Below are 23,495 nucleotides of genomic sequence, written 5' to 3' on the forward strand. Positions count from 1 at the left end.
CAAGGACAAAAATCTTACAAGGAAGCTTTGATAGCTGGGATGATTCGGTGTTGCATATACATCTTTCCAGATTGGAAAAAAGCTCACACATCAAATTATTTTGTTCTAAATTAAAACAAAACCTAGACAGCAGAGGCTGGATAACTGTGTCTTGTGAAACAGTGCTAGAGGGCATAGAGTTCTCACTTTGCCTTAATCTGAAATGTTCTTGTTTAGAGTACTTCAAGGCTATTAATAGTCCTGCAGTTGTGGAAAAGAGGGTAGATTCTGTTCACAAGCAGTCACTTTTTCAGTTGTTTATACTAGCGGAAGCTAGCTCGATGCTTGTGTTTCACTGCATTAATGACTGGAAGCTTTTAAGTTTTCTTAAAAATGTTTCCTACTTATTTTAGAGAAGTTGCACAAGAGGAGGCTGCTTTAAAAGCAGTGGTTCTTTTGCTTTTTAATGGAAATAAAGCTAGAGCCCCAACATGAACAAAAAACTTACCAAACGTGTTAGGCCCTAGCACTTAAGTCTGCTAGAAAAAGGAAGTAGGGGCATTTTCCTAGATGTTTCAAAAATGCTCCCTCCTGTTACTACACACAGAAAAAGTACTGTGATTTTGGACACCCATTCAAGCACTACATCCTTGCAACAGTGATCACTCACTACTTAACCCAGTAAGAAAACATTTAACCCTTGATTATACTCTGCACATTTTCCATAATTTTTTTCTAAGCTTAGATGTATATTTCTGCATATATTTCAGTGAACTGAACTCCTGCACAGGTGCTGGGGTTATCACCCTGAATTGGAAGGGGAGAAGTAGGAGCTATAAACAGTGAACCTTATTCATAGGACTGGTTACTTTTAGAAGTTCTGGGTACACTGGAGTCTCATTCTTCACACTTGGCTGTGGCTGTACAAAAACATTTAAATGGAGCAGTTCCATTATGTCTTCAACAGGGCCAGTTACCTTCAAAGCAGACTGTGCTCCCCCAGATGGACAACACTGACATCAAAACTTTCAGCAGATTCAGCTCAAACCATGGTTTGAACTCTCACACAAAAACAATGCTGAAAATTAATCAATATACTGATAGTGTAGTTTAGTTCAAGAGTAGTCGATACAGACAGCTGGTAGAATCAACTTTATTTACAGAATGTTACTGGGAAAGTGTCAAGTTAAAAAAGTATGAAAACAATCTTACAAGGACAAGCTGGTGATTGCATGTTTTACACAGATTGTTTTAGGAACCCACTAGAAGTATGGGTGACCCCCAACAGATTCCACATGGGAGATATCAGCTTGCTATTTCTGTACAACATTGTCTCTGCTGGACTGAAAAAACCCCACCACAGCATGCTGGCAATTGTTACAATACAGGCAAGAAATTTTTTTTTTTCTGCTGCTGGTTTTGCGTTCAGGGGGACCTAAGAACAAGTTTGTGAGAATTCTGGTTTTGCCTTCACCTTTAAAAAAAGAGCACAATGGCCTAAGCTAGATAGAAGACATGACAGCAGTACTAGACTCAACACAAGTGAAAAAAGTGAAGTGAGGAACCATGCAGTAAAAGGACGGAAGAGAACATTTAACTGTTCAGGAACGTGAGACAGGCTTAAAAAGGAACATAGTATTTTAAAACCAAATATACACAGTAAGATCACAAAACTACCCCATCCTCCTCCTTTCAAGCCACAGAACAAGACTCCAAAGTCAAGTTTCACAGTAATTGCATCAGTAGATGCACACTCGATTGAGGACAGCTCTTGGGACTCCCTTTGACAAACAGAACTGAAGGCAGTACAGAACATACCACAGCTATGACTGAGGAGTTGAAGGGTGAGGATTCAAAGGCTCCATTTTGATAACCTTTAGTAACTGGTTTGAAAAATTGAAACAAGGAAGATACTGCAGCTAAACAAGGACCAGCACCAGCCCTCTTGAAAGAGCAAGACCAGTAGGTACCTACAGTCTGTTTGCTTATGGCAGACTGAAGATCTGGCTTTGTCATTACTGTATCAGGTCCCATCCTCAAGGCTGTTTGAAGACTAAACAATTCTCTTATTTGGTGTCAAGAGTCATACAAACACTCAGACCTTTGTTACACAGACAGCAGGATGTGGGCTTCTTACTTTGAAACTTTAGCTATGCTGAGTGCACAGTACATGACCAAAGAATGTGAGAGGGAAACCTAGAGGAGATGAGCAGCAAGAAAAGGCAAAGCAACTTTATCCTGTTCACTCACACTTAGGATATGCAACTTTAATCTTAAAGAAAGTCCCACACGTACAATGGAGAAAGATCCAAACCATAGGCACAACTAAAGCTCAACTGTTAACCAGCTACTCTTTATGTACAGCTGTATAGATTCAAAAAGGCTATTCTATGTGTATATATACAAAAGATTGTTTATACACAAGTCTGTACACAAGGGTCTATACAGTTTAGTTTTCTGCGGGAGGAATCCTTAGCTGCTACCTCTACACTAGAGAATATCAGCACTTCATTCACATATCTTACAAAAAAACAAAAAAAAATAGACACTTCCAGGATTAAACTGGCTTTGTCTTGCATCTAAATTTCTTCAGGCTTCACTACTCAAGCCATAATGGATCCTTTAGTCTTGATGCAGACATGAGACCAGGACAGGTGCCATGTGCTTTAGTCTCTCAAAAAGAAGTGTTGCACAGAGTGCTGAAAAATAAAGCCCCAAAAAACCCAAACAGAGGTGAAGTCCTGACTACGGACATTTTTATCCAGTCTAAAGAATCATAAGTGTTCCACCCAGTGGTCACCATTCACTGCCGGTATTCCAGTTCATCTACACTGATGACTTTGGATGGCATGGAAGGGAGAGGCTGCTGCAGGACATCTGAACCAAACCATTTTGCAAGGCCAATGGGGGAGCCACTTCTCTGGCTGGGGCGATGGTCAAGCTGTGTGTGCCCATGAGATAATCCAGTCCGAGGCAGCACATTTTGAGGGGTTGTTTGCACACCAGTGGGTGATCCCTGTGCTCCAGTGCCTGTGAAGCGTAAGGGGTGGAATAATACATTCACCGAACATTGATATCTGCCCTAGAACAATCACCTGAAAGCATGCAAGCTGAATGTGGCTTTTATGCTTTTCATTCCGTTAGCCCTGGCAAATCCAGGCCCCACATGTTTATTCTCATTAGCACTACCATAAACTGCCTCACACTGCCAGTTCTGGACATAGCATCATTCAGGTTTTAACTGGAAGGCCAGCATCAAATAGCATTTTATTTGAGATAGTGTGTGGCCTCTCACCCAGCAAGGAAAGACAGACTGCATACATACTGCAAAAGGCAGATCTCTCAATAGCAACATTATCTTTAAACCAAATGCTTCGCTTAGACTTCCTTCTGGCGTAAGAGCCTGCAGAGGCCAAAACTGCTCCGATATTCATAATCATTGATCTTGTTAATTTAGATACCCACACAAAGTAGCTTCCTGTTAGCACAGTATACTGAAACAGCCCAACAAATATAGTACCTGGAGCAGGCCAGTCAGTGTTCAAAAAACTCACTCTCCTGTTTTATGTTTTAGCCTACCTGATCGCTGTAGTTGCTGTTGCATCATCGCTAGCTGCAAAGGTGTCCCAGAGCGTGGATTTAAGATGTGATGGCTTGCTGTTGGTAGTGGATAAAAAGGTTGGCCAAGGATGGGAGCAGATATTCCTTGCAAGTGGGACAGGTCCACTCCAGGAGGAAGCATACCTGTTGGATAAGAGTGAGGAAGCTTCTTAATTGATAAGCATAAGGAACTTACAAGAAAAACAAGCATTTGTACATTTAGATGGGTTGAGTTCATTGCCTGGTTTCAAAGGTAAGTGTTAGTGTAGTAAAGTGTTACTAGTAATGAGTATCAGTTCATGCTGTTCCTAACACAAAGTCAGTCTTACAGAGAACATGCATCAACTTCAAGGGAAAAAAAAAAGTATGGATTACCTGCTTGCAGCAGAGGAAGATGTTGCGGATGAACCCCCTGTGCCAGCATTCTCTGGACCAATCCTGGATGCAGTTGATGAGCAGGTCGTACAATTGGTACATGGGGAACAAGGGGTACTTGATGAACAGGACGAAGAAAAGGGCCTCCTGGTACTGGGGAGGCCATTGTAGGAGTCTTTCTACCAGCTGATTTAGGCCTGTAGTCTTGCTCTTTGGTGCAACGATTTGCTTGGGTAAGAGTTGTGGAACATGCAGAGCGTTGCAGTGCAGGTAGTTTGGTACCTAAGGTGGGCAAAGTTTCTTGATCTGCATTCTCCACAGAACTAGACAGTAGGTTATCTTTAGCTAGAATTGAATACAACTATTATAGTCCACAACTAGAGATTACACCTCATGAACATTACAGCTAATGGCTGGATTTGATAGCTAGATTCCAGGACTTGCTGAACTTTGGTCATATATTTTTAATAGTAAGCATCTATCTTTCCTGGATGCTTTTGACCAAATTATTTCAAAACAGTAATAAGGATGTAATTTGGAGTTGTGCCAGAAGTCTAGCCTGAAGTGGGGTTTTTGTTTTTGGGGTTTTCCCCGCCCCCCCCCCCCCCCCCCAGTTTAGATGTGTCTGGGGCTTACCAGCAGCCTTTATCTGACATCTGCTTAGCAAAATTTGGAACACTAAAGCACTTCAAGAAACTATTTCCACAGACCATTTAAAATCAGTTAGACAAAGCCTAAAATATCTTGGAATCATCTGCTACCAGTTGATGTAACAGTAATAGCTGTAAGTGCTAAAAGGAAAAAAGAGAATCAACTGTATAGTACAAACTGCAAGCCACCTCTGCAATTACCCATACTGAAGTACAATGTCACCACAATTAGGCATGTTAATCTTACTGGGTCAGGCAGTTTATATTAAGCATTTCCTTTTAACAGCCACTTATACCAGTTAGGGTGACAAAATGCTTCCTTGACCCGCTACATTTAAGAGTTTAATTGGTCTCAGCTTTGATTGTTCAGTTCAGATGTCTCAAGAGGGCTATAAGTTGCTTGTATTCAGTTACTGGTGTGGAGAGGTATGGAAGTGTTACTGTTAATATGCTTGTTCATCAAGACCAGTTGCAAAGGAACAGTTTTAGTTCAGGCCTCTCAGTGTCACTATTGCTCACTGACAGATACAGAAAAAAGGGATTTAAACCCAACACTGCTGGAAGACTGCACTTGGAAGGGTTAAAGCTATGGAGAGGACAAGCTTCCTCTCCTTATAGGCTCATTTCTACGCCCTCCTCATCTCCACAAATTGGGAATGTCTAAAGTTAGCCTGGGTGTATTATGTGCTGGAAGCTCTTTGATTCTATTCCAAATGTCTTGTGTGTGTGTTATTTTAAAGCCATTACAATACCTTCATTTGGCCTCTGATTTTCATCTTTACCATCACTGACTTTCATTTTCCCAGAAACTGGCTCCTCTTTGCTCTTCTCCTTACTCTCATACATCTTGCGAATCACCGAGGTAGGTGTAAAAGAAGGAGACAGCTATATAGAACATAGTAAGAAGCAACACTTTACTCAGTGCTCATGATCTAGGCCACACTATCTTAGCTGTGGGTGGACACCAATTCCAGCACATCCTTTTCATTTAAGGCTCTTCTGAATCAGCCCACTGCGTGCCCATGACCTTAATTCACCTAATTTCATAGCTTTATTCTATAGTTTAAGCATTTCTCTTTAGCTTTTGCAGAAGTCCAATACCTTTATTAAAACCAGCAGATGTTCTCAAAGTTAGATGTACTTTAACAGGTTTGAAACAAAATAGATGAGCTGTATTTTAAGTTACAGCTCTTTCCTCTTTGCTATTGGTTCAGAACAACAGCTCAACAGAAGTTTGTTTAGAACTGCCTTATCTGTATTAACTCAGGGCTGCTTGACCTGCAAAAGACTATTGCCTCATTTGTATTCCCACCCCCCCTTGAAGTTACATAGCATCTGTGGAAGCCACTTAACTGGTATACAAGCAAAAGTACTTGTTTGATATAGCAGCTGATGATCCACATCAGTACTTGCCTGCAGCCCAGGACTAGACTGAATTAACTGGAAAATTTAGATCAAAGCAACATTCTACATAGAACTGAAGGCAGTGAGGCAACAGCTTGGCTTGGAGGTTTTGTTTTCAAGTGACCCTGAAGCTCCTCAGTAATATTTCAGCCTACAACCAGTCACTTCATACCAGAAAATCTGTTCTCTCAAGTGGCTAATGGCTTTCAGCACTTGTCTTCTGAAAACTTAAGTACCAAAGTATGAGGACCTGAGTTTTCATAGTTATCTTCCACTGGTTTCAGAAGACCAGATCAAGATAATATTAATGGTGCTTCTTCAGTTTCAGATAAGCTAGTGGTCAGACTTTTCCAAAGTGAAGACGTTCAGTTAAGTGTGAAGCCTAATTTGTTCTTGTATCACGTGGCCACTGATATAATGTGAACACGATCAACTCCTCTACAGCCTCCCTTTCTCCCATCAACTACAATTGCTATAATCTAGTTACAGCGCACACTTTTACAGCTTTTCCTACAATCATTACACATTAGGTACTGACCATGCTAGTAATGGATGCTATAGGGGCTGGAGAAGATGCATTCCCTCTGTGTCCTGGCACAGGTGATTTAGTCACTCGCTGCTGCCTGTTAACAGATAGGAAGTTAGTAAGAAGCAGCTCTGCTCTCAGCATAGACTGAAAGACAGGATTGCCAAGACCAATACAAGTCTGAGTGACTAGTATCTAGTGAAACAGCACATTGAAAAAGTCAGTGTACCCCTTCAATTTTGTAGTCAGATACTCACCTGTTTCTGTAGCCATCTCTGCTTTTGTCCATTTGTGGTTTACCAAAGCCATGCTGATAGAAGTTTGCTGCCTGTATGGCCAAGTCATGTGGTAATGCCAGTCCCTCTAGTGTAGCTTGCTGTATTTCCAAGGGACTCATCTGAAGTAAGAGTTGTATAAAAAAACCCCACACAAGTCAGAGGTTGCATTTTGGTTGTTTTGGGGTTTTTTTTGTTTGTTTGTTTTTTTTTTAAAGATACTGAACATTTACTGCTATAGCTACTAATGTCTTCAAAGTAAGCTGCCCACCAACAGCTATCATTTTTACTGACAGGCAACAGAAGTCTCAAAGAGTCTTGTACTTGAGGTACTAAGATGCATCCAACTGCAATGACATTTTGCAACTGTACTAAATTAGACTTTGCATCCTCAAACTCAGAGTAAACTTAAGCACAAACATCTGAATACAACAGCTAAGTATGTTTCCACAAGTTAGTTCTAGAGCACAGAATATAAAAAGATGAATACACATTAAGCAAAAAGTATTTAATCTAACCTGTGCAGCAACTGGACTCATGGGCTTCCTTACACCTGGAAATGGGTCACCAAGCAATTGCTGAGAACCTTGTCCAAAACCTAAAGAACATTCAACAGTTGTATTTAAAAGGACTAACAGTTTCTTTCAATATATACACACTGTACAACCCCAAGTTAAACAATTCCACATGAATTGAGGATTCTTGTGAAGACTCTCAGCTCGTCTCTGAAGTCTACACAGAGCTAGATCTCTTCCTTGACAATAGGCTGGAAAACTACCAGGAAGCTACTGGCAGTGCTTTGCAATACAAATGGCCAAGTAGTCCCTGAAAATTAGCTTACTATGCAGTAGCTGAGCACATTACTCCACACCAGAATTTACTGCGAAGTCTAGTTCATCCATCAGACATCTACATTTTTTGGAGATTAATTTAACATTACAGACTATTAAATTCAAATGCATCTTTCACTCAAGAAACAGACGCTGACCTAGTTGCCCACCAAGTGCCAGGAAGTTTTTATTGTCCTGCAAAGCATTCTTTAAAGCAAACTCAAGTAATAAAACAGAAAAAAACCCTGTTTTGCAACCAGTCTCACCAATGGGTGAAGATATTCTGTGGCGCAGATAATCCGCAGAAGCAGCTCGAGTTGGAAACACTGGTGGAATAGGGGGAGAAGGTGCTCTCTGCGTCAGTAGAGAGGCTGCAGGTTCCAAACCACCTATCAGGCCACTTAAGACATTTGATGAAGCAGGTCTGGTAATGGGTGGACCAAGAAGTTCCTAAGAATAAGCAATGAAAGAATGTTCAGCATACAGTCTATTTATACAAACTAGCTCATTTTACTACACTATAGGCTATGCTATTTATAGCAAGTTAGAGACAAGGCAGACTTGTGCAACTAGATACTGCAATTCTGAACTGCCCTTAGAATTAGGCACTTAACCAGATTTTTCATTTTCAAGTGTAAGCATGGGAAATAGCATGACAAGAAATTTCTAAGCAAGCTGAACTAGTTACTAGTTCTTTCTTCTCCATAGAGTTGCATCTGACTACTAATCCAATAACTGCCTTAAGTGTCTTATTTTAAGATAATTTTTGTTTTCCCACTGGCGATATGCTTTTAAGTTTTTCCTACCCCCACTAAGAAGTACCTGCAGAATATTCTTTGACAGAGGCTGGCCTGGCATCTCTGGAGGTGACATTAAGTGGCTCTCAAGGCTCTGCTAAGAAAATGAGAACACTGTAAATTAAATGTAGATACAAGCAGCATCAAACTCCTTAGAGACAATCCACATTTGTCTCAGTGACAGAAGTAATTTCACCTGTTCTGTTAGAAGCATAGTTATGCATCAGCCCAATAAAACTCCAGTAAAGTTAAGGCTGAGCTGGCTCACCAGATCTTGAACTAACTGTATGCCAACTAGCTATGTGCCTTATTCAAGTCTGAGTAAGATACATGAATTTACATAATTGCGTAAAACTGAGATGAAACATTGTGCCAAGCAGTCAACTCAAACTATGCACGAACTGAGAAGCGTTCATGTATTAGAGAAATTATTTAAGATATTCTTCTAGGCATCAAAATTGCCTGTCAGCGTAAAGGGAAAGATAGAAATGAAAACCTCAACTTAAGGCATGAAATCAGTCTGCAAATTTTTCACAGGGCAAATTTACGTTCTTCACTATCTTTTAGTGAACTGGGATGAGGCTAGAAGTCCTTGGGCATAGTTCAGCAAGAAAAAACGGATGCTTATGGTGCCAAAAGTAGTTATTGATAGCTCCTGGGTCAAGTATGCTCTTTAGGCAGTTAGCAGCAGAATGACAATGGTCACCTCTAATGAAATGTCTAGTATCATCTTCTAATATTAATCTTTCAGCTACAAGCATCCAGTTTTATCTTGGTATAAATAATTTTTAAACCCAAGCATAAAATACTAGATTGTGCACTGACATACCCCTATTAAAACAAAAATAAGTGAAGCAAGACATCTGAGCTTCAGGTGTTAGCTGTACCTGTACTACAAGCATTTTAACAGAGCTGCCTTTTAATAGCAGCACTAAGGCAACCATTTAACTAACACTGAGTCTTCCACAAAGAGTAGACTGAGGCTGTCTGTTAAATGAAGTCACTCTTAACTCTGAACTGAAAAAGCCCCATTTTAATTACTTCAGCTATGGGAAAATGGCCACAGCACCTCCTGTACTTAATCCTGCAGGCAACAACATTCTAAAATTTAAGCCCATATTTAATATCATGCTGCTGTATCCAGTCATGGCTCACATGTTACCAGACATTTCAGTTCATAGCTCATGTCTTAGCACAGTTCAGAAAAGCTGGGTGTCTGCCTACTTACATTGACTTTGGCTGTGAAGGTAGAGTCCCACTGCCTTCATACTGCTGATAGTTTGTTAAATGCAGTCATATCTCCATCTTTCTTTATCTGTCTGGAGCCAGTGACATTCAATGCTTCCTCAATTTGCTCGGCCATAAATGGAGTAGCAATTTTTTCCACTCCTGATCCACTTTCAGGCCTTCAGCCCAGCTTCAACTTCCTCCACTGAAAGTACAACTCCTGAATGTGCTGAGAAATAGAGAAATACTGGTAAACCATAGCTTTCTGTTTACAATTGAGCTTCAATTCTTGTGCAGGTGTCAATACAAGTTGTTTGAGAACGAGGAACAGCCAAAAACTTGTCTTCTGATATTCATACTAGCTGTCCAAACCACATCTGACTTGTGTTTAGACTGATACTCTGATATCCAAATTCAGAGTATTGCCATGCGCAACTACAGGCATGTAAGACTCCACAAGAACCTGTTTCAGGTTTCAAACTGAAGTTCCTACTAGCTGTCATTTATCTCCACAAGACATGTTGTAACTATATTTTACAACTTTCACTTGCTTATAATAGTTTGTTCTTTTTCATTGGGAAGTTTAATTTATCTTTTACTCCAGGAGACCGATGGTCTTACAGCCACATTGTAAGCAATGTCAAATTGTTGATGCCATCATAAGTAGAGAGAATACGTACTGAAAATTTAGATACTTCTGAGACTCAGTTACACACTTAGCTTGTGTGCATGAAGTTTGAAGTAGATTTTTTTTTGCTCAGAAATTAAGCCACTATAGAAAGATTTCAATGGCATAACCAGAATAAGGTACAGTGTATTGGACCGTACTTTTCTCCTGCATGGGTGTACATGAATCCCTACTGGTGCCTGACATCAAGGCTAAACATGCTTTAGGACCAGCTAACACACGTCACAATATGACACCTTAAAGAAAAGGAAGAAGAGACAGGAGCTGCCATGGGTTGCTGTAACAGATGTGGCCCAAAGTAGTAAGATTTACTGGAAATCTGGGCAAGAAGATGGAGAAAAGAAACAATGATTTAGCTGCAGTATGGAACATGAGAAATAAATACAACGTTGGTGGAGAGGAACTGGTCTGAAAACTCCACACACCTGAAGCATTTTACAGGAAAACAGAACCCACAGCAGGCACTTTTTGAGTGAATGGAAGCTTCCCCACAATTTTTCATTCCTTCATCCTTTGTTTATGAGAATCAACATTTAAAAAGCTTTTAGTAGGAGCATCAGACTAAGCACAACACAGAAGACTTCTAGTTCTATTTAAGTCAAATTAAGGAAGGTCTTCATATGTTAGCTGACACTCCCTGCTCCCAGACTGGATGCTTAAGAATATTTGCAGTGCTTGGATGCTTTCCTTCCTAGCCATTTCACAGAAATCAGAGTAGCATTACTTTTTGTTCAGTCCAGTTTAAATGGCAATACATGCTGCTTGCCAAGGAGAAACCAATTTGGAATTAGACCTTGAGATTTCAAAGACCACATGCATTTTGTACCCTTTCATGCATGCTGTGGGCCCGAACATGCAGATCCCTAACTTGGAGGTGCCCTTGAACATCAAGTTTAAAGTCAGCCCTGAACTCTTTAGAACAGCTGATGCTAGCAAAAGTGAATTCTAACAGACTAACTTCCCTGGAGTCCCACGATTCTAGCCAAGTTAGCATAGCTAAGACAAATCTGTTCCTATGTTGTAGCTTTATGTTAGTTATCTAATTAATGCGCTGAACAGCAAGCAGAGACCACTGTGCCTCAAGTGCTAGCAACAGTCTTGAGAAGTTCAAGTTTACAGTACGCACTTGAAAACAACTGACATCCTCAAGCCACTGTTCATCTTTTTAGGTACTGATACTTCATAGATCAATGTGATCCATTACAGACGCTTCAAGAATGACTTACACTAAGTTTTTGTTAAAGCCACAGTTTAAATGCCACAGTTTCAGAGCTGACATTACCAGTCTCCAGTATGAAAAACTTATGTGAATTCCATAGACAAAGCTGAAACTCAGATCAAGACTTGCATCATCTTAACTTATGATTACTGGCCAGTAAAGCTGTCTGATAGAGTCCTGATGTCATCCTGTGATTAGGATGAAAAGAATCAGTGATGCTACTGACACAACTGAGATCTGTTTTCAGTAGTGTAAGTAAACCTATAATACTTCCTACTCCTGGACTTGGCAGTTGAAGTTTCTAGAATACCAAGCCTCTTGCCTTGAGATACTGCATCACCAGAACTTGACAATATCTGAAGAGGCACTTACTGCTCTCTCTAAGCTTTTCCTTGTTGGCTGAAAGACTTGAGAGAAGAGGTTTTAAGTCCACTTTGGCTTTCTGTAGCATTTCTAGGATGTCCACTTTGTTTTCAGAGTGGTCTTCCAATGGAATGGGAGCAAAGTAGTTTCCAGAGTTCTGGCCAGGGGAGAGAATGGCTTGCTCTAGACCTGAAACAGTAAAACCAGGAGCACTACGACATCAGTTTACCCATCCAATGTCTCAAGATGAACATACACTGGTAACCAACTTCAATATGTCACTGAAAAGTTATGCCTCACACCCCTTGCCCAAGATCAGCTGGAAAGTCATCAGAAAGCATGACAAGAACATTTAAAAAACAAAAAGAACTTAACTGCTGCTTACTCTAAGAGCTTCCAAAAGAATGTCAAGCGCTTAAAGTGTGGGAGAATTCACTATCCTAGGATAAAGCTTTATCTGCCATGTTCTTATTGAATGAGTAGGAAGAAATATGGAAGGACACTACCTCGCCCTGCATTGTCCTATAGTCTTACCTGCTAGCCTCTCCAGCTCCTCATGTGGTGTAGATCTCAAGCTGCTTGACGGACTTCCAGAACGACTAGGATTAGAAAACCACCTGCTGAACCTGCTGGCAGAAACTGAACCTTCCCCCAGCACATCCTCTATCATCTAGGTTAGGGGGAAAAAAAAATAAAATAAAATAACCTTAACAGAAGCAAGATCAGCTGTACTGTTGAGAAGCTGTACTGTGCAACCAAGATTCTCCTGCTACAGACAACTAGATGCTGCTCCCAGAGTTTCAAGACTTTGATCTGCTTTTTTTTTTCCTTCCAATATGGCAGCATTTGTGGAGTCAGTTAGCATAACCCATCATACATCTTTTATACCAAATATTTGTTCAGAGTAAAACTACCTGAAACAGCATAATCAAAGCATCCAAAGACCATTAACTGCATCTTTTAAAGCAGATGTGTCAAAGATAAAAAGGCATTTTTTTCTTTTAATTTTAATGCCATTTTAATGCCACAAGAATTAAAACAAACTATAACAGCTAGTAATTCTGACAGATGGCTCAGGGCTGGTCCCTATCACTGTACAGAAGGAGTACTCTGATACACTGGATTGTCTGCAGTGGTGATTCAGTTCAGTTCCAGCACTGGCCGAAGACAGTGCAAACACTATCCCCTGACCTCCGAGCAACCCACAAGGGCTGGGGGAGAAGGCCAGCAACTAAGGCTTCCACTTCACATGCTGAACCATCCTGGGAATAAGAGGAAGGCAGCATTCTTCAAGCCAGAGCCTGCACCATCAGCAAAGCACTGGCAGCTAGTGCCTCCTGCCTCCAGGCAGAACAGAGTTCACTGAGCAGTACTTCATAGCATTAGTCTGTCAGAAGTCACTACAGTTTACAGCAACTGTTTAAGGCTTTTTAAGAATATTTGTAATGATTAGCAAACAGCCCATTATAAAATTTAAGCCAAACTAAATCTTTTCCCATCTTGCAAGATAGCATCCAATTAAAAGCCCACTCAATAGGCACAGATGCAGTTTCACCATGCAGCACATTTACTTTTAGACAAAAGTAAGAACAGCTTCTTTATGCCAGAGAAGCTGTTTTCTATGAAACAAGGGGCACTCAATACTATTTACAATAGCAAAAAAACCCCATAGTGTTGATCTATTTGGCTTTGATTTTTAAATCTAACATGTTAGAACAATTAAGACTATGTCAGGAAATGTACAGATCTACTACGAACACTTGTCACAGACACGTCACCAATAAAAAGAATTAATATTATAATACATTTGACTAGTCCAAAACTCATTTTTGACAAGTTACAACATTTGCCTACTAAAGTTTCATCAGCAGATATTTTGTGACTTGAGAATTCCCTGCTTCTGAAAGGAGTCACCATTTTGCAGAAATGCTGAAAATCAGATTGTCAAGTCAAGACTTGATCATTTATATCTTCTACAGGGAAAACAAACTCTCCACTACGTACTTGTCAAATTACTGCCACTGTATGATGAGCCTTTTTTAACACAAGCAGCTTTTCCACATTAAAGACTAGGTCAGGATTTATTTTTTGTAAACCTTAATATTTCTAAACCATATCAGGTCTGTTTCTTTGCTGTCAGAATAAAAATTTTTTTAAACACATTTATGTCTTGACAACACTAAGCCCTTTTACTCAAATTCCATCTACTCAGTTATACCATCTAGAATAGGAAGAAAAGCTACTAGCTACTCCTGACTAGTGTAGGAGAGGTCAGAATAGAAACATCATCAGTTTATGAGTTAGGCCCATACTTAGTCAGTACTTGCTGGACCACCTTACCCCTTCCTGTGGTTAAAGGGCACGCTAAGGTGCAGTTACAGCTTTCAGACTGAAAAATCAGGGAGTGCCAGCCATTCCCTATACCTCTAGAGACCAGAGGTTCAAGAACTGCGCGGTACCAACCGAAGTACCAGAATCCCCATCAAATCATGGCTGGAGGTAAAAATCCACTATTGGAAGAGACTTGCGGTATAAGCATCAGTCTTTCTTCATAGTCATGTTACTAGCTCCTAGGTATCCGCAGCATCCCACATCTGACTTGGGTTACACAGAGTATCTACTAGTCACATCAACACTGTTCAAACATGCTTTTGACTACATTAGTAGTCTACGTTTGTTCTTCCAACTCAGCAGCAGTAGCCCTAAACAACAAAATTAACCACTATACAGAAGTTTAACTATTAAAGATTCAAACCTTCTCGGACATAGAACCTTTCAACCACATTACTGGTATTGATAATGATGCAACTATCTCTCAGAGCCAGTATTCATCAGGCATCTGTCTCCAGGCTTACTGCCTTCCAGGAAGTTTGCACAAAACATCTATTTGCTGTGATTCCCAAACTTAGATACAAAAGGTTGTTTCCAGCTATACTAAATTTGTACAGTTAATATTCTCTGATCTTATCTGTAATACTTCCAAAGAAGATCTATCCAGGATGCTGGTTTTTAAGCCTTCAAGTAACGATCAAAAGAAAGCAAGAATCATCAGCTGACTTGCCTCATACACTTTCTTTGGGGATAGAGCCAGTCCCAGGTATATAGCACTTTAGAAGTAACACCCTAATACTCCAAAGCTAAATCTCTGCAAATTCATCAGACTGACACACAGCATAAAGCTACTTTCACAAAGCAAGAAGCTTTAGTTTTCACTCAACACAGCAGCAACCAAATGCTTCTCATGAAAACAGCCAGTCTTTAAAGAGACAAACAAAAAAAAAATACCAAAAACCTCACCGAAGCCAGGCCTGGAACACTTTTATCCAAGTTAAAGAACTCATTGAAGTCAAACTCTCCTGGAGCTGGTTCTTGTAAAACTGCTTCCCTAGGAACTTCTTGATCTGTTGGAGTTTCACTGGCAAGGACAGTTTGCACTTCATCCTCTTCTGCCACTCCACCATTGCATTCTACCCCTTAAAAAGAAGGCCAAGTTATTGCCAAATCGCTGAACTTGACTATTTCCTGTGGGAACAGTGCCTAAATGTCAATGCATTTGCCTAGGAATCGGAAGCACAGGACCAGTTACCTAGCCACCTACGTGGTATTTCTTCAATTATCTTGTGCTGGTTGCAGTCTACTACAGGAGAAATTAGCACCCACTGTAACTCCTGGCACAGAGCTTCTAGTTGTAATTAAGACTGCCTGCTTCAAGAAAGTAAGAATTGCAATTTGAATCCTGCATAAAAAAACGCATCTTGATCAACCCAGAAAGCACACAGAACGTATCAGATGTTACATCACACCAAGCAGATACAGATGTTCAGTTAACAGCTGCTGCTGTTTTTCCATTAAGAATCCTTTGGCAGCTCCTGCTTTCTTCCTAGGTGCCCCAGAGAGCAGACTCTTTGGAAGCTGGTACTTTACATGAGTTCTTTATATTGTCAACATATGACAAAAACCACTCCTACTCCCACAGCAGGAGCAAAGCACGTATCATTTTGAAGACTCTTCAAGCTTGCATGAGTGCTGCAAAAAAAACCACCCCGTGACGTGACTACAAACTTAGTATGCTTGAATTTTTACTACATTTTACTTCGGTGAGTACACAATTAAACCTGAATTCTTCAGGTTTACATTGTCCACCTGCAGAATTTCTAGCATTTAGAAGTCATCTCTACTGCCTCAGAGAAGTTTATACCGCAGCTTTTGCGGTGGTAATAATTGTAAACTTGAAGTCCAATGACTGCAGACAAATTTAGACAGTCTCCAAACTCAGCTTAAAGCTGTATTACTGGCAGCTGAATGTCTAACTCTGTGTTCCTAATGTTGGTATTATTACAAAAAATTATTTCAAGTACCTCAGAGCATCAGCTTAGTTTAAACAAGCCTTTAGCACCCAGCAGGATGCAGAAATGGACAAGACCCTTTTAATGGCCTACAAACTCCTGAGATGAGTCAATATCCATACAAGGTTTTTTCCCCCCCGCAGCCTCTCAGCCCTGCCTTCCTTTTGGAAAAAAGGTAGTATTTTATTAAAGGTATATGCAGTCTGAAAAATCAGTTACAGGCCTTATATCTTGTGCTTCAGGATGACCAAAAGCTATGCAAGTTTAAAATAAAGGCTAGTAAACTGCATTATTCTTTACACTTGCCTAGATCTATAACAGTCACCCCTCTATCCAGCAACACACCATCATAGCAGACAAGCAAAGCTTTTCTCAGATGTGCCATTACCTTCTTTTAGTGAGGCTGTGCGTCGTCTTGTACGTTTTCTCCCTTTGTGATCCTCCTCCAAAATTTTATCATCAAAACCTGTGAGCTCAATGGTTTCAGACTGACTTGTAGGACCAGCAGAGAACCACTCAGGTTCCTCTTCAGTGTAAGAGTCATTCCTCCTTCGCTCCCCAAAGACACGTTTGCTGTCACCAAATTCTCTCTGAAGTGGGATATTAAAAGCATTAACTGTAAACTGCTCTTTCTTAAGATACCTCCCTGACCACCAAAGCAAATGACCACCTCTTCACATTTTTTTTTTTTTTTTTTAAGGTTTACATACACACTCTGCATGCTCAGCAAGCCTTTAAATTTTAGGCTTCACAGTTAAATTTCTGCTTCATTACACTGAAGGCTATTGGTCTGCAAGAGCCTGTATAAAATCAGTGTTGTATCCCAAGTGGCAGGCTAGTGGCTCCTCTTTTTTTAAAAAAACCCAAAAATTAAAAAAAAAAAAGCCTGAAAATGGAAAACTTCCATCGGCTGAGGTTAAAGACAATGCTTGCTGACAACTGCTTGGTCAAGAACTAAAAATTATCTGTAACACTTTTGAGTATCTTGCTATTAAGCCTACCACAGGTAAGGTTTGAGAGATGCACAGTATTAGATGCATGCCATTTGAGCTGTCCAAAGGATTGAAAACTAAGTTTTTGAAGCACCAAGTGCTCACCCTTTACACCATAAAGGTGCTTTTAAGAAGCAATTGCCCACTTGCATGGAACACTTAACTACTGTATGCAGTGAACTTGCCCCCGTTGCTTTTAGTGCAGCATCCCAAACTTCCAATTTAATATTCAATCAAGAAAAGAAAGAACAAACCCTGAAGCGTTTATCTTTGTAGTCCCTCTCACGATCTCGGTCTCTTGCATCTCTAGAATCACGTAATTCTTTTTCACCACCTCGGTGGTCTTTATCAAAGTTACGAGAAGAGATAATTCTTCCACTGCCAATCCTACGGCCACCAATAACACGGACACCATCATTCTCCTTTTCTAAGGGGCTCCCTGCTTGACGTGAGCTAATCGCTGCAGTTACATGACAGCCACCTCCAAAGCTTCGCCTTTGTGGACTTAAGATTACATCCAAGTCATCTTCTTTTACTCGCTCTCTTGGATCTACAAGTCAAAGACCACATGAAAAGCACTGAATTTAATGTCTTAATAAATGAGAGTTAACTGTATAATAGCCTTCTGTTCCATAGCCTTGCTGCTATCCCACAGCTTTTTGAAGGAAAAGACTCAATTTATTTTGGCAAAAACTTATCTGAGACCATAGGAAGTACAGAGGGAAAAAAAAAATTTACAGCTGGATATTGAGAAATCATTGTGGTTTCCCATGCAGGAAGTACCTGCTTTCCCACTGTAGACCTTCTAAGTAACTCAGTCTTTAATTGTAGTGAAATTGTCTCCTGCACTTGCATTATTACGTATGTATTCACTATCAAATGGCAAGAATAGTGGGATATAACAACTGACTGCTAGCTATGTTTGTTCTTAGATAACCCAGAATACCATAAACTATAGTTGGAGCAGCCAAGACTTCCTTGACACTTAATTCTATGCAGTCAAACAATTTTCAAAAAGACTTTGTTTCGTCTCATTTGTGTCATCTCCAAGTGAAGGTTTTGCCAACAGCCTAGGCTCAGTTTTGAGTCTTGTGCTATAAAAACACACTTACCTACTATCCTACGCATAAGGGAAGTCCGATCCAAATCCAAATCTTTTTTAAAGCTTTCCACTGGTGAAGTTCTTCCTGAAGTCGGATATAAAGATGCATGCCACTTCTCTGGATCCCAGACACCATCACTACAAAAAAAATTTGCAGAATTGTTTGCTACTTGTACAGGTTGCTAGTCAGTAAGTTCTAGGTTTTCAGTAGCAGTACTATGATTTATTGAACTACAAGCAAAACACCTTCCATACCCAACTTCTAAATCTTTGCCTTTATCATCTCATACATGGCATTCTGGATCCCTTTGGCAATACTAAGGAAGTACAACACCCAGGCATCAAGATTACAAAAGGGACAACGTATGGACATGTTGTCCCACTAGTTACTGGAAGTTTGCCTGGTACACTGAAAAATAAGAGCACATGCTGCTGTTCCAAAGCATTCCAAAAATTTTACCACTTTACTATTCAGATTAATTTACTGTACAAGTAAGATACTGCTGTTCAGCAAACTTCAAAACACAAGCCAAGAACACTCTCCCCTTCATTTTTAAATGCAGTACACTGTCAACACGGGAGAGTAATCCATCAGGCGAGTCAGCTTGTTGCAACATGACCTAGTCAGTCTGTGCTATACAGCCATCTATATTCTTTGTAGTTTTTCCTGCAAGTCTATAAGATTTTCTTGTGTGAAGTCATCTTTCTGCTGGATCTCACATTATAATCTTTGGTCAGAGCACAACATTCTTAGCTAGAGTGTTAAGCCTCTCCTAGTAGATTACTACTTCCGAAAACACTGTCATACACTAAACTCTGGAGCACATATGTCCTTCATCAAAACAAGTCACTTCTTCGCTACAGATTTTTTTTAAATTTTAACTTATATTTTGAAACAATGTATATAGTTTTTTAATAATACAGAAAATACCTGTCATATTTTTCAGAAAGACAAGAAGGTCTTCGCTTAGAGTAGGGACGCTCTTTAATATCCAGCAGTTCCTCCTAGAAAAAGCAAGAAGTTAGTTCCAGCTCTTACCCAGACAAGATTCAAGTGACTCAATATCTATTCCAGACTGCCTGTTCAACTCTGTTTTAATTTGACAACCGAAGTTTACCAATATGTTGTTTCATTTCCTGTGAAATACTGTAGTGAAGACTTGCCATTAGACAGCAAGTTTATTTTTCAGTTCTTCTACCAGTGGCCACTAAGCAAACACTTCTTTGCAGCACTAAGCCTTACTAAGTCAGGTTCAGTCCTCATTAACACTTCAAAAGCTGTTCACATCATACATGTTTACCTATTCACTTCCCTGGACAGTTCAGCTTATAAGCAAGATAGGCATCATTGATAGTGGAGCTAGCAAGTTCTCGGGATGCAATCAGAATCGGTATGTTTAATGCTGTATAAGATTCAGTAGGTTAAAAAAACCAATACCACAATACCAGTTACTAATGTAGACCTGGAAACCCCAAACAAGCTTGCTATTTCTGACCACCACCCAAGATATCTCAATGTACGTTATCCAATTATCTACTCTACCCAACACCAAATTAATGCTGAGTGATTACTTCAGTCTTCCCACTTTCTATTAGCTTTCAAATACAGTCCTTAGTTTACTATTGCATTGCACAGCCCTGAGCAGTTAGTCATTTGATGCAGACTAATAATCAATCTAGTCACACTGCAATTTGCTACATCTAAAAACCATTATCAATGGTGTGATCATCACTGTGTTGAATCATCATTAACTTGGCTGCAGCCACGATGCACATTTCTAATAAGACTTACTCTAGACTTCTCCCTGGACTACCTTTCTTCCATCCGCCTCACTCCCAACTGTACTGAATTCACTCAGAGCTGTGCAGGAATCAGTGGCAGCTGGAAGGATAAAGAAATCCCGACAGCAGATGCCATACATCGGCCAAACTGAAGAAGGAAGTCTCTTTACTTTTTTCACAAGAATACAATATCCTCTAGAGCTTTCACATCATTATCGCCATGTGAATAAAATAGTTTAATTAGCCACACAAGCTTGATACTTGGAAGTTTCCAGATAGCAGCTTGGTAGCTGGACAAAACCTTAACATGTACAAACACACACACGTGTTTGCAAACATCACCCTGTACTAGCCTTCAGCAAAAAGAGTTCCGTTAAAGTGAGGAAGCCTGGCCTCTCTGCCCACAGCTTCCCAAAATAAACTTTGATCTATGAGCAACATTAGCGCTGTAATACTATCATAGCCTGATGCAGATATTACAAGTATTAACAGCACTGTCCATCAACAGACTTGAAATGGACTGTTTTGCTGGCCACGAGAGGGAGTCCACAGACCCTCAGTCAGATCCTATTGCAATTTTGCCATTGAAGTGAGGAAAATTCAAATTGTTTCTTGGCTTTTGCTCAGTAGCTGTGCACCCCTGGAGCAACAGCTTCTACACAACTAGAAAAGACACAGCTTGGGACTATATAACACTCTCATAATAGAGAAGATTAACACTGACACTTCCAGAGCATGGTTTTGATTGTTTTTTGTTTTAATTCACATACTCGTACTTTAAACGTGTGGGGGACAAGTGTGTTCAGCTGTTATTAAACAGTTTTACTCAAACAGTTTGTAAGGACTCATAGTATGAGAACTGCTTTCCTACTGGTAGTAAATGAATAGAAACTGTTAAAGGAAATCAGTCCCCTTTCCAAATCAGCAGCACATGTCCTGAAACAGCATTCCTCCCATCCCTAATTAATAGGAAACTGGATCATGAGAAAATTCCTTACAACACTGATTATACAAGCACCTTAAACCAGCTGTATTTCAGATGCTACTTGTAAAAAAACCACAACATATGATGCAAGATATTTTAGCACAGATTAATTTCTGATGTTTCTTGACTTTAGACTCCTTCGAAACCAACAAGGAGACAAGACTAGGTGCCTTCTAGCATTAGTTCTGCAACTTCATCCTGATCAGAAGCTATAGGTACTGAATTCACAACACTGAAGCTACAAATGCATCAGTTCCAGTGTATGGCTACCGCCAGCACAACCCGAATACTGCCCCAAAAAGTAGGCAGAATTCGAAGCTACATTCAGTTATTACTCTTGAGAGGAGTCAGGCAAGACCAAACGAGTATAAATACTGCTTTTCCAGCAGAAGTTTAAAAAGACAGCTCCTCTCCTTCGCTTTGTAGTTAACTGAATAACAAGGTCTGAACAATATCACACTTTGCCTTTTAGAAGGTTAAGTGTAGGTATTTTCCAAGGACTTAGAGTATTATAAAGCCAAAATACTCCCATGCAAGTTTTGCCAATTCTGAAAGTACTTGGTTTATTGTTGATGTCTAGCCCTATCTCAACAGAACAGAGCCACAAAAATATTTTTTTTCTTTAAAAAAAAAAGTCTACTAGGAAGCTAACAGTTCAGAAATTCCTCAAGTAAGATAACATAGCCAGCAACAGTACACTGTCTCACCCTGTTCCGTACTTCAGGCCATTTGTTGCAAAGTATCTTAATAGATTTTCACAAAACAATGACCACCTGCTCCCACAGCTTCCAGTGATGGGACAATCAGCCACCATTAACGGCTCTCTAAAAGCACATTTCAGCAGCTCTACCAAAACCCCAAACAAAATTTGAACCTTAAACCCCACAGTGTTATCAAACTCACTTAGCACCGAAAGAATCTTTATTTGCAAGTTATTTAGTTGGTGTTCTTCCACTCATGCACATATTTAGGTATCACAGCTAAACAAAAGCATCTGCGTTAAAAGTTTTAACACTAAGCATCGGTTGGAGCAGTAAGTGCTTAGGCTTCCGGCAGCCACATAGAAGCACTTTTAAGATGCCAAAAAGCTTTTCTGTAAACACCTCAAAGACCTGGTGTGCTTTACGTTCCAAGGAATTGGCATCTACTGTAAGGCAATGTTTTGGTCAACTTAAAGGAACACTGCTAGAAACAGAACTAAAACTCTGAAGCGCAAGTACTTGATAAAGCTGGTAGAACAGCATACTTCAGCACCTACCATAACCTCTCCGACGCATGCTGTGAGGTGCTCCCGTGTTAAAGTAAGATGGTGGGAATCAAAAGTATATCAAGGATGGGACTGCAGAACCGCATGGTGTTGAACAAGCTGCTGGTTTTATCCCACTGTGCAAATCCTAATCCAGGCAAAGCCTTCCCAGCTCTGCCTCACGGCTTCTCTCCCGCGGGAGCCCCCACCTCCGCCTGGCCTCCGGGACCCCCAACTCCGCGAATACTTTGTGGGAAAGAGGAAAAGGGGTGCAGGCCAACCTTTGTGTAGCGGTGCGGGTACTTCGTGGCAATTCTGTTCAGCTCCAGGAAAGCATCACCGTTCTCCGCCTCTGTCACAGCTCCTCTTTTATCCATGGCTCCTTCCAAGCCCCTGACCACGCACCTAGTTCAAGCAAACCCAAGCCGTCAGATCCCGGGACGCCCCCTCCCGCGGGTGCGCGCTTCCCCCCGCCGTGGCGGCCCGGCCCCGGCAGCACAGCCCCCCGCCGCAGGTACCCCAGCCGCAGCCCCCGGAGCCCAGCCCCGCTCCCCGGAGACGGCTCCAACCCCACGAAGGTCCTTCGGCAGCCGCGGCCGGGAGAGGGACCGGGAGGCGCCGGGACCCCCAGCGGCCCCGGACTGCCCTCGCGTGGCGGCGGCGCGGCCCGGCCGAGGCCTCGCTCCCGGCGCGCCGGGGCCGCGGGGCAGGGGGGCGGCGGGGCAGGTGACTCAGCGGATCCTCACCTGCCCCGGCGGCCCCGCCGTTCGTACTCACCGCGCCGGCGGCGGGTCTCCCCGCGGCGTTCCGCTGAAGGCCTCACCGCCGCCCGCGGCGTTTCCTGCTGTCGGCCACCGGCTCTGCTTCGCTCCTGCTCGCTCGCTTCACCGGCGGCACCCGGCGCCGCGCTCGCCGCCTCCGCGCCACACGCGCCCCGGGCCGGGCCGTCCCCCGCCCGCCTGGCTCCGGCCCCCTCCGCGCTGGCTCGCGCGCCCGCTCCCTATTCGCCCGACTCTGTCTCTCCTCAGCCGCCGTAACCGGGGCCTTCCGCTGCCCACCCGCACCCATTTAATGGCCCGCGCGCAGGCGCGGCGGCGGGCGCGCGCACC

At 41.5% G+C, this 23,495-nt stretch overlaps 1 protein-coding gene across 1 annotated transcript; it reads right to left on the reverse strand.

Annotated features, from left to right (window-relative positions):
- Positions 1 to 1,116: 1,116 nt before the first annotated feature.
- EIF4ENIF1 (eukaryotic translation initiation factor 4E nuclear import factor 1) lies at positions 1,117 to 23,440 on the reverse strand. The gene is given in 21 exon segments (XM_037408502.1): positions 1,117 to 3,009; positions 3,559 to 3,723; positions 3,955 to 4,299; positions 5,357 to 5,489; positions 6,547 to 6,631; positions 6,792 to 6,931; positions 7,328 to 7,407; positions 7,906 to 8,089; positions 8,462 to 8,530; positions 9,661 to 9,703; positions 9,705 to 9,811; positions 9,813 to 9,892; positions 11,943 to 12,122; positions 12,468 to 12,603; positions 15,231 to 15,406; positions 16,668 to 16,869; positions 17,526 to 17,821; positions 18,384 to 18,511; positions 19,305 to 19,378; positions 22,668 to 22,791; positions 23,164 to 23,440. Coding segments are annotated over 20 exon segments (2,946 nt in total). The 5' UTR covers positions 22,764 to 22,791; positions 23,164 to 23,440; the 3' UTR covers positions 1,117 to 2,782.
- Between the last annotated feature and the right edge of the window lie 55 nt (positions 23,441 to 23,495).

The sequence above is a fragment of the Falco rusticolus genome, chromosome 1 (assembly GCF_015220075.1).
Source record: "Falco rusticolus isolate bFalRus1 chromosome 1, bFalRus1.pri, whole genome shotgun sequence".
In the NCBI taxonomy this organism is placed as follows: Eukaryota; Metazoa; Chordata; class Aves; order Falconiformes; family Falconidae; genus Falco; species Falco rusticolus.